The sequence below is a fragment of the Dreissena polymorpha genome, chromosome 1 (genome assembly GCF_020536995.1).
Source record: "Dreissena polymorpha isolate Duluth1 chromosome 1, UMN_Dpol_1.0, whole genome shotgun sequence".
NCBI classification, from domain to species: domain Eukaryota; kingdom Metazoa; phylum Mollusca; class Bivalvia; order Myida; family Dreissenidae; genus Dreissena; species Dreissena polymorpha.
In genome coordinates this window covers 16202554-16214969 of record NC_068355.1, presented here as the reverse complement: position 1 = coordinate 16214969, position 12416 = coordinate 16202554, and the positions used below count along the sequence as shown (strand labels likewise).

The following is a 12416-nucleotide window of genomic DNA, read 5'->3' as shown; positions in this document are numbered from 1 at the left end:
GAGCCTACATAATGTGCAGCATAATTAATAAGTCATAAGTCTGTTATCATTAAAAGCTTTCTGTTTTCTGTTTAACTGAGTCCTTCAAATTTAGTCACTATAACATGCAGCATTTTTTAAAAGTCATAACTCTTTTTTAAATGTATTATTTGAAATAAAGTAACTTTTCAAAATCGTCATTTTATTCTTTTAACATTTACATGTTTCAGTTAGTCATCATTTGTATATGACCAATGTTTTGTATGATTTGATGCTATTTAACATTGATATTTTTGTATTTTATGATTTGATTTTACGTTCCTGCGTTCAGTTGTTATAGTTTTGTTTTTCTCGCTAATAGTTTATAGTTTACTCATGTCTATAATGATTTTTTTTTATTCATTGTTGTCCCATTGATTAAAATTTATATATACATGAACATTAATTAAACTGTATGCAAATCTTGTTGATTTTTCCAATAAATGATCTCAATAGTTTGTTATCTTCACATGTTATTTGTTTCGTAATAAATATCAATGAAAAGATATAATAATAAATTATCAGAAGATATCCATATCTGCTGGATCTATTGAAAAATTTGAACAAATAATTCACAGTGAAACAATATATATTTCTATTAATTAGCTAGCCTGTGGAAGAACCCACTAAGGTGCTGCTAAAACAAAGCTGACGTAGTGATAATCCTTTCAAAATCACATAACATAGCAATAACATAGCAATTTTTATTAATGGAATGCAACTACATGTACCATTGGTGGATAAAATGTGTCTGGTTAAAATGGTAACTGTTTTTTTCCAGTGAGTCCAATGCAGACTTTGCTATGTCTTTTTCTATGGCTTGCAATATGTAAAATACTATATAAAACACAACATGATCACTGTTAATTAGCATATCAACTTAATACCATGTTTTAATCACAGTATACAAGTAAAAGTTTCATTTTTTGACAGTTCAAATAGCGTTTGAGATGCCCCCTGAGTGGTTTTGATCATGTGAGCAGTTATTGCTAAAACCGATCCGTTAATTCATTAATATGCTATGAAAAAATGTGCCACAAAAAGATATTGTCTGCATTTTAAAACAGAATTTTTGCTTTGACAATCAGCAAATGTAATATTTTATTAAACTGGTGTAATAGAAGTATCAAAACATTTATTGCTTTTCCCCAGCACAACTCAAACAGTACCCTACTGGTCTGGTAATAGTAAGTCGCCTTTACTAGTTTGTATTCAACATAAAATAAAGGAAATTCTACATATGCTTCATATCCCCTTTTATGCATGAACGATATATAAATAACAATTATTTGTGAGGTCACATTAAAAGGCTTATTTTTAAAATGTTGACATGGCTGATTGTGTCTTTTTTACAGAATATCGTCAAGTGACCTGAAATGACCCTGCCCTATTTTGACGCCATTTAGGTTTGCCTCTGTTTGATACATAAGCGACATCTGTTGACGTCATATAATTAAGGATTGTATGCTACACACAATTTATTACAGTTGTGGTTCCTTATTTGGAAAATAGCTGTTTCAAAGGTAAGATATGGTTGATTGGTTTGGAATTGATGTATTTTTATGTATTTTTCTTAATGCAAAACTTTTGAACACTTTACACCCAATTTTCTTTGCAAATAAGACCGTGGTAAAATACCTTGGTTTCGGCGACAAAAGCTCACTATTTTCATTCAATAGTCACGAGACTTTCATGGTACAAAACATCATATACGTAGATTTATTTTCACTAGGTATTGCTGACAGGAACCCCCATAAAAACCACTGCCAGAGAGTATGGCATACCAGAGGATGGTATGTCCATCACATACAGGAAAATGAATATGAACAAAACAAAAAGACAAAGTCCCAGAAATTGAGCAAAACTGAATAACCTGAATCTTCCTGAACTATTAAAGTAACATTACTACTCAAAATCAACGAAAATTTCGTACAATTGTTCGTAAAATAAACTTAACCAATTAAAAATCAGTGTTCCTTATGACAATTGCCGAAATTTCAACGACTGATGTGGTCTGGTAAAATAGGTGTTTGTAGATACAAAATGCTCGTTTTTATTATTGTTTTGCATATCTATTCATACGACACATGAACACTAAAATGGTGTTCGTGTGTCGTATGAATAGATATATTCGTGGGAATTAATTGTGGCCACAAATAAATAAAAATGAGCATTGTGTATCTACAAAAATCTATGTAATCATACCACATCTAACGTTGCAATCATGGCTATTGCTATAAGGAACACTGATTGTTAAGGTGTTAACTTTATTTTACGAAATACTTAACGAAATTTTCGTTGATTTTGAGCGTTATAGAGACTTTAAAGCATTATCACCTGTCCTTGCTATTGATAAGTCTTCAGGGGATAAGGCTGACACAGATGATTGCTGTGTGTGCAACCAATTCATGCTCAGTGTTGTTCATCTTAGTACTTGACTGGTGTTATTGTGGTGGGTACAGTTTTCTTGGTGTGGACGTTGGGTACATCTAATATATTGTACCCAAGTGAGAGTTTTTAGGAAGATGTGTTTACCGTATGTGTCCTTACAGTGTTGGTGAAGAGTAAAACAAGATACAAAATGTATATGTGGAACTTGTTGAAAACTTGTTAATGATTGACATGAATAAAATTCAAAACCTCATTTGATTACGTTTATTTACGATCCATATTGATTCAACAGTTATACAAATATAAGTACAACAATCATGAGTAAATCAGGGCTAGTGCTGTCCTAAAATTTATTTGAGCCAACCAGTTTTCGTTTTTCGGCGCACAAAAACTAGTTTTGAAATAATAATATTCTATCAACTTCTTTACATTTCTTTTAATGACAACAAGGGCATATCACATATCATAATATAAAATACAGTTTTCAATATAGAAATAACTATTATGGTACTTGCAAAAGTACAAACATAAGTTATTTTATACATGTAAATTTAACAGTGGTGTCGATTGTCCCAATTGGAAATCCTGAAAATTAGGACGGGGATAATGGAACCGCAGCCGCAGGAACCCAAGGGCAATTAAGGGCAGAGCCCCCACCCCACCCAGATCCCTTACTAATTGTTCTTTTTATAGTCTTTCCAATTGCAATTTCAGGTGCATACAATTCGAAAATACTATAAACCACACCGTCTATATCACCGCATGTGTAATTGTCATTCTATTTCTTCTATAAAGAAGTTCGAAAATAAATTATAATCAACGAAAAATAATGTATCCCAAAACGAGTCCGAAAAATTTTACGCAATTTGCACATAACATAAATTGTGCATATATATCGTTTGACTGAAAAAAATGAAAACCAGTAACCTAGCAAATACATCAATAATATACATTTTGGTTGACATAATTTATGGCTTTACAATAGCATATTTTGAGGGTAAAAAACAACTTAATTATCACCGTTTAATTTCAAATGATAATAGGCAGAAAGGTGTAACATCATTGACATAGAACTAATTATTTAATTATCATCCTTCAATTTAGATCGATAGTCGGTAGAAATGTGTAAAGTGATCAGCTTAGAAATAAGTTATTTATTGTTACGTTTCTTTTCATTTGTTGATCTTTAAATACTACGTTTGCAATTGGCCTCCATATTGTTGGCAGACGACAATATCAACTGTGTATTTCGAGTATACAGTGTCTGTGCAATAGCATGAATGACTCAATGTGTGAGCGAACTCTAGTGGTGATTGGCCAGCTACCACGTGCACTTCAATAACACTAAGGTCAAGCGATGTCTTATGTTCTGGTGAAGACTGGTTTTCGTTAATTGTTCAAATTGCGAACACTTTCATTGAAACAAAGAGAAAAATATTGAAAACCTGTCTGGATTTAAATGGCGGATGTTTTCAATGAAATTTTACGAGATTTTAGCATATTCGCAAATCAGATTTTTCTTAAGAAAAATTCTCAATATTTTCGCAAATGGCTCAAATGGTGAAAGACAGCGCGAGCCCTGGTTAATGTTCAATGCATTCAATCTCCACAAGAGTGATGTTGACATTGAAAGCAGGTAACCAATCAGATGCGTCATTTAAGGGCACTCTAAACAAAATAGCCGCAGATACAGTTGCATAAGATCATTTCGTTTATCAACGAATTTTAGTTGATAACACAATCGCTTGCATTTAAAGTGTGTAAGTAAAAGGGAAATGTGTGACTGCTTAGAAGTAAGATGCGTCAAAACCACAGGTGGAAGTAACGTACCCAGGAAAGTCAGAGCTCCAGATAAGGGCCGTACAGCCGTAAATACCGCTTTTTCATGAAGGTTTACACATTTATTTTTATAAACTGGACGTACACTTACGACTTTAATATCCCTTTTACGCATTTACGAAAACAATCTGGCCGTACCGATACGTCCGCATCAGCGTGGTGTGATTTGTTGGTCTCGAACCTAACGGCGCTTTTCGTTAATTTAAATTAACGAAAAGCTGTAGACTGGATTTGGGTTTTATTGTCTATTCTGTCGCGTGATTTCCGGTAACTCATAAACCCGTAAAAAACAATATGTCTGCGCAAAAGGAATTCCGGCTAAGCCGAAAGCGGTTCAAAAAACACTTTGTTGTCATATAATGGCTACATATGGTCGTCTAACCATCCTGACATTCAAACTGTAAGAAATAGACATTGTCGCCCCGATATTAAACGATTTGATTGCATTGGAGGCTAAAAACGTTAGAAAACACGATGGGAACCGGATCCAAACAAAAACTATCAAAGATTGGAAAACCACATGATTGGCTGGTCACCGATTTATATAATGTTTTTGCTCTAGGAAGCAACATATTTTTTGCTTTGCATTCTGTGCCCCTAAAGAATCCACTTTGCAAATGATATTTTCAGTTAAACACCCTTCAATATTCAATAACACGGGTAGTACAGTACTACCTGTATTTTTGGATATGGTAGTACAGGTACTAATTGATTTTCAGGGTTACTCCTTTTCTTTCTGTCAGTGGCAGTACCGTTACTAATTTCACAAATCCTTATCTGAAGCTCTGGAAAGTATTTTTTTTTTATTTTATTTTTTTAAGGAGCCCAATATATATTCAAATAAATATATAAAATCATGTTTAATGAGATTTTTTTTTACAAAGAGCCATGAAAAAAAAATCCCCACCCTCTGATATTGGAATCATAACAAGGTCATTAACTAAAATTTATCATAGACCTGTCTTCGCAGGCCGCAAAAATGTCAAAAACAGCTTTGATCCAAAGCATCCCTTGATCCTCCTATGGGCAATAGGACAACCTTTCAAAAAAAGTTAACTTCAAAAAAATCTGTCCAGCCGTTAACTCAGTCGGTCGATAACCAAGCAATATTTCCAGTCTGTTTGTCAACCAGAATAAATCTTCGACAGACTTTCAAACAATATTTTTTAGTTTTTGCCCGTTAATCGATAGCTTGCTGTTTATTCCTTTAAAACAACGAAGCGTGATAAATAATGCATGCATATGCAACCACTTACCCCTAAACACTAATTCCAATACAATCAGAATGATAAGTATTTTTCATTTATTTACATTTATTAAAACGTCGTTGTTGTTGTTGATTGGATATTTCTGTGCCTGGCTCTGTCAGTGTAATTCGGAGGCAGTCTACAGTTTTGTAGCCATATTTGCGCATTGGCCTCGGTCAATTTCCTGAATATAAGGTGTATGGTCTAAACCGAATAGTTTTTTGACTCCAGGAGCTTAAATGTAAGTATAAATGGTCAATATTCTAGTAATTTCCAGGGTTGGCGAAATCTCAAAAAACTATACTTGTCCACGGACAACCATTTAGGAAATTTAACTTGTCCGTTGCTGAACTACACTTGTCCGTTAATGTTTATATAAATTATTAACGCATTTATTGATTAATGTAAAACAATGTGGAATATACCAAAACGAGTATGATTTGCTAGTTTTGTTTATAGTTGTATGTCAATAGTACATTCATTATAGCAGTATATTATAAACAATATAAAGACTTTCTTATACTTTTAATCTTGCAAAGGTAGTGTTATTAAAACATGTGTTGAACATAAGTACATCTTTATCTTAACAAATTAAACTAGTTCAATATGTCGACCTCATCAGACTGAGGCTTTGCGCCGCTACTGGTAGCAATTTGATTATCATCAACTGGTAACCCTTGAATATCTGTGAGCCAAGTTTCTTGAAGAGTTCTGGTGCGTTTAATAGATCATATTTTTTATCATAATCTTTCTTAGTTTTTTTTGGGAGGTGGACTGCTCAAAGCTTCGGGTTTCTGCTCCATTGTTGAAGATTCAAAAAAAAAGTTCCATCTTTACCATTAAAGTCGTCTTAAATAACAAGGTAGACCGTGTTTTGATTATCTTACTTTGATACTTTTTATTTCCCAATCTCTTGCACAACTGTCACATTACATTCACCTCTGTGTTGGGCTCAGAACGGACTATTGTTTTGAAAGCGTCTCATTCATGTCATGATCATTCCAAGCGTTCATCATTGAGGTTACAGTATACTAAACAATCTCTTGCACGACGGTTACATTGCATTAACTGCATTAAAGAAAACCATCTCATACCATGATATCTTATATCAGTCTTAATTAATTATTATAAAATTGATATGTTTTTTTTTATGTTAAGAAACCAACATACATAAATACGTCGAAGCAATGCCTAACGTCACTCAATAAAAAATATGTACAATTGTTTACATTTGTGAAGTGCGTGGAATGATTACATCTGTGTAAATGGGCAATAAAATAGTTCCAAAGAGTTGCATTAAAACTCACAAGTTTCTGCACGATTTATCGTACATTTAAAAGTCATATTTCTTAATTAAATGCATGCGATCTTAAATATCCACTCACATATACATTGCATGCGTTTGTTCGGTTTTAGCTATTTGGTAGACAAAATGGCGTGCTGAGCCTTATGCAGAGTTGTATGTGAGAGCAAGGAACGACACCTCTGCGTGGAGATTGTTTATTTCCATCTGATTGTAAACAAGAACTAGAAATGGCGCGGCAGAGGCCGACGCGTATCCCCACGCCGAATGTTTGACCTAGGTGTGCCCCAGGGTTGGTAATGGGGCCATGCATAGCTGAGATTGACCGTATTGTCATAAGAGAAGTTCATCATCAATTAGAAGTGAATTGGTGTAGAAATGAAGAAGTTATAGTAAAAGGCAATTTTGGGTGGGTGTGACATATGTGGGTAGTGCGCCCCAGGGTTGGTAATTGTGCCATGCATAGTTGAGATTGACCGTATTGTCATAAGAGAAGTTCATCATCAATTAGAAGTGAATTGGTGTAGAAATGAAGAAATTATAGTAAAAGGCAATTTTGGGTGGGTGTGGTCTATGTGGGTAGGGCGCCCCAGGGTTGGTAATTGTGCCATGCATAGTTGAGATTGACCGTATTGTCATAAGAGAAGTTCATCATCAATTAGAAGTGAATTGGTGTAGAAATGAAGAAATTATAGTAAAAGGCAATTTTGGGTGGGTGTGGTCTATGTGGGCGGGGCGCCCCAGGGTTGGTAATGGGGCCATGCATAGTTGAGATTGACTGTATTGTCATAAGAGAAGTTCAATATCAATTTGAAGTGAATCGGTGTAGAAATGAAGAAATTATAGTAAAGGCAATTTTTGGTGGGTGTGGTCTATGTGGGCGGGGCCCCAGGGTTGGTTATGGGGCCATGCATAGTTGAGATTGACCCTAATGTCATAAGAGAAGTTCAGTATCAATTTGAAGTGAATCCGTGTAGAAATGAAAAAATTATAGTAAATGGAATTTTTTGCTGGGTGTGGCCTATGTGGGCGGGCGCCCCAGGGTTGGGATTGGGGCCATGCATAGTTGAGATTGACCCTAATGTCATAACAAAAGTTCAGTATCAATTTGAAGTGAATCCGTGTAGAAATGAAAAAATTATAGTAAATGGAAATTTTTGGTGGGTGTGGCCTATGTGGGCGGGGCGCCCCAGGGTTGGGAATGGGGCCATGCATGGTTGAGATTGACCGTATTGTCATAAGAGAGGTCCAGTATCAATTTGAAGTGAATCGGTGTAGAAATAAAGAAGTAAATGTAAAATAACCTAAAAAAATGAGTGATAATTTCTGACGCGGCCCCACCCCAACTGCTATAACTTTTGACCCAGGGGTCAGATCAAAATTCCAAATAGTGCAGGGTCGCACATATGCTCATAGCTACCATGTGTGTAAGTTTCAAGGTTCTAGTGCTTTTAGTGTAGGAGGAGATAGTGGCCAGGACGGACGGACGGACGGACAGACGGACGGACGGCGGAGATAACCACAATATCCCCACCTTTTTTTCAAAAAGCGTGGGGATAAATATCTTTTAAAAAGATATACGGCGTTGATTGTGGTCGATGTTTATGAACGATCAAAAGTTATCTCTATGAGATAAAAAGTAGCGGATGCCTTTTTTCTGCGCAGTTCTTAGCTACATCATAAGCAAATCAATTACGGGGTGTTGCGCCAGATTTCGTGGCTTATTTTGCTTTATGTGATATTATTACTCAGATATCTATATTTACAGAATAGAAAAACACAAGAAACATGAAAATAAACGATTGCATATAGGTCAGCCGGCAATACTCGAATCTTATTTAATTGCATAATTATAGTATAGTGAATTATTGTGCTCATGCTTAATAAACTGGTCTAAATGGATAAATATTTCTAATTATTTTTATCAAAATTGGTCCTTATCATGCAAATGTTAAAACCATATTAAAAATCGATGATTGACATACCACAATAATATCGCCGAATATCTTTATTTAGTATCTTTCTTATCAAAACAGACTTCAAGTGCACAAAGTTTACGAGACGGCGTTTATATAAAGATTTCTGCAACTGACCGCAAACTGACCTTCATACCTTGCGGATTGGAATGCAATGCATTACAGTCAGTACGTTATTGTCAGTAAGGCCGGTGTAACACAATGATCGCAACCCCTTCTGCGAACTCCGGTGATGAACTGTATATAAACTCTGACTTTCACAAATGGCCGGGAGTTGACCCGAAACCTCGCGGGTTGAAATGCAATGCAAGTAAGTACTAAATATGACAACATAGCTACTAGTATGAACGCTTTTGCGCTGGTAATTCTCTGAAAATAAAAGGTGAACGCACAAACTGTATTTATGTCGAAAATTGATTGTAAAACTGTTCTATCTATTGATCCTTTTCATTAGAGATAAAATTGTTTCATGCAGTAAAACAGTGTTACAAAGACGCGGATATGTTTCCAATGTTATGGTGTTATACTCAAATCAGCCAATGGAATAAATGAAGTGTATTCATTCGTACCTAGCCGCGGGAAATTTAGTTTGAGTATTATTGGACACTTACAAAGGTCAAGTCAGGGTGAAAAGCTGGCTTATTCAGCTAACGCCGAAAAAAAGAAACCAGTCTGTACACTGTCTAACAGTCGGGCCGAATGTTTAAAATGCGGCATGCTCCTGATCTCTAATAGAATAAAGGAGATCACTGCGCAGGAGAGTGCCCGTATTTTAGCTTGATTGCTCCGCAAATAGCACTGACAATGTAATCGCATGTCAACATCCGGTTTTGTAAAACTTAATTTAAATTACGGCTTTAATACAATGTATTTTTTTCATTTGTATACCTGGATCCGACTTTTAAAAAACTTGTTGTCCACGGACAACTTAATTGAAAAAAATCAGTTGCCCAGACAAGCAAATGTATGACTCGGGCTACTCGGACATTTGATTTCGCCACCCCTGATTTCACATGTTTTCACTAATTCGAAACTAAGTTACCAGACTTTTAGTCAACAACAACAACATGCTCAGTGAGATGTAAACAAATGTACTTCCTGCTTAAAGCAGCCGGCATTTGACAGATTTCAACGGTGGGTTTAAATAAGTTAGCAGTGCAAAAAAGTTCAATGGTAATGACCCATTTTGTTTGGCTCAGTTTGAAAGCATTTGCTGTGATAGTGCAAAGCATGTTGTCCACTGTGCGCGTATTCTTACCCGGAAAGATAAATGTGATTGCCGGGTTTATCTGAAAATGGGGTTTTTACGGTCATGTTCCGAGACCTCAGAAAAGGTCTATTTTACCCCAGATATCAGTTTAAAGTGCATTTCCTGCACTGTTTTGTGCTTTATTTGCAAGCTGTTGATGAGCTGCACTGAAAATTGTCTGAATCTATTTTCAGGTTGTGACTGAAGGCCTTGTTTTGAGGGTGTTTTGCAGACCAGTGGTTGTCGGCCTAGGGATTTTCAAGAAAAACTGTAGACTGCCCCCTTAATTCACTGGTAAACGGGTTCAAGAGCGATGGCTACTTTCGTTTTCAAGTAAATCAAATTTAGACTTAAAACAGTTGTTGCAAAGAAAATATAAACTTTTGGAATTAGTTTTTAGGGGTAAGTGGTTGCATATGCAAGCATTATTTGACACGCCTCGTTGTTTTAAAGGAATAGGACGCGAGCTATCGATTAAGGGGCAAAAACTAAAAAAATATTGTTTGAATGTCAAGGTCTTACTAAATCTTCATGTAAATAATTTACCTAAGTTTATGCTGCATCTGTGAAATTGATATGTATGTGTTGAATCAACTGATTTAATAGAATGTCCAAAGGAACCACGCGAATTTCTTATAAACCGGTGAAATTTCTGAATATGTCGCACAGCAGACGCCATTTTGACCTTTGACAGTCCGCCCCAAAGAAAATTAAAGCAAATGCTAATAATTAAATTGCTGAAGTTCGGTTTCTGATTCTTACATCTCAGCTATGTCGCTCTCAGTGTTAATTTAAGATTGAGTGCAATCTTCACGCAGGCATATGACAAGTTTCGAGCACGGCTATATTATATCCATGCCACCATTACATGCCACTCAATGTATGTTAATTCAAATAAATCATTGTTATCTAATTGTTTGTTGGATATTTTGTATGATTAAAACTATAAAAGCAGCGAGGTTCGGACGAAAGAAGAATGCTTAACATTCGCGTCAATTTCTTACAGAATTGTTATCGTCTCCGATTTGCTAGAGTTAATAACTTCAAAAAAGACGTTTTAACAAGAATAATAAATCTTTAGACATATTAGAAAGACATGGTTTGAGGAAAACAAAACATCAGTGAAAACTCATCACCTACTCCTGTATTAATACATAGAGAATTCTTTACTTATGAGCCGTCCGGTTTAATAGAGAAAAACTATTTTTAATTTGACTTTAAAAAAATATATATCGTTATAGCTTGTGACCTATCAATGCAGCGGATCGCTTTTGAAAAAAAACTTCGAAAGACTGTCACCAAAGGATAATTCCTGATGCGTTTTAGGAACATTGGCAAACATTGTTTGTATAGGTCCGTTGGTAATACGATGTTAATATAATTTGATGTAGAAACTTGATTTAGTTTTTAACCGACGTAAAAACGAAGTCTAAATGTTCACTAGCATACATTTTGACAAGGATAGAATCAGTTTTGTTATAGTTTTGATTTGAATTTTAAAGAAGTTCACAAAGTCGATTTTATGTCATGAAAAACACGCTATATAAATAAGAGTATATACAAACCAGGAAATGTATCATTGTGTGAGTTTTCCTAAGTTAAGCGCAATGTAGGATATGTCTATTCATTGATTGAACTAATCGATAATATTTAAAATAATTATAAACCCAAAACTAATGCAAATACATTTTAATAACATATAATTAATGTGCATATTGATTAACACACGTGAAGTCGGGACTATATGTATCCACAACTGTATAGCTAATTAACAGCGAAAAAATATACATGTTTATTTAAATCAGAAGAAGCCAAATTCATGTCACCCTGGGGTGACTTCAAGCCGACCGGGTGACTAGAATCGGCTTGAAGTCCCCCTGGGTGACATGAATCGGCTTCTAGTCACCCCAGTGTGACTTCAAGCCATTTCAGGTCGACACTGACCCAATGAGCCTTAGAAGCGGACCAAGACAGAACCATCACCCACATGAGTGATCTGCTGAATTGAGATGGAGGTCCACTAACAGACAAACTTTCTAAACGTTGTCATCGCTGAACGAATATGTTTTACAATTCCAGTTAATAACTGCCACAGTGGGAGATTATTTTCAACATTATCGAGCGTGAAAACTATCTGAGGCATACCATGAGTCAGGAAAGGTTGAGAGCATTGGGTCTACTGTCTATTGAATGTCAATGCCTCCGAGAAATAGAAATCACACAGCTGAACGATGACTTTGGCCAGCAGAAGTGTCGTTGAAGAGAATTATAGGCTGGAATCTGTTACATGTAACATGTGTGTAAAGTTCAGTTAATAAAATAGTTATACATTATTTAACTTGTTTTGATATATATAATGTAACTGTACAAAAACAAGTTATCTGATCTTTGAA

The 12416-nt window shown here is 35.3% G+C and overlaps 1 protein-coding gene and 1 long non-coding RNA gene across 2 annotated transcripts in view; one reads left to right on the top strand and one right to left on the bottom strand.

The window, feature by feature from the left end:
- Positions 1-10737, bottom strand: part of LOC127872286 (pyruvate dehydrogenase protein X component, mitochondrial-like) — a 31679-nt gene extending 20942 nt beyond the window's left edge. The window contains exon 1 of the mRNA XM_052415619.1: positions 10570-10737. Within this exon, the coding sequence (XP_052271579.1) occupies positions 10570-10702 (133 nt within the window). The 5' untranslated portion in view covers positions 10703-10737. The remainder of the gene's footprint in view (positions 1-10569) is intronic.
- On the top strand, positions 10323-12416 carry LOC127872505 (uncharacterized). The gene is made up of 2 exons (XR_008045730.1): positions 10323-10425; positions 11956-12416. It is a non-coding gene; the product is annotated as an uncharacterized LOC127872505 (long non-coding RNA).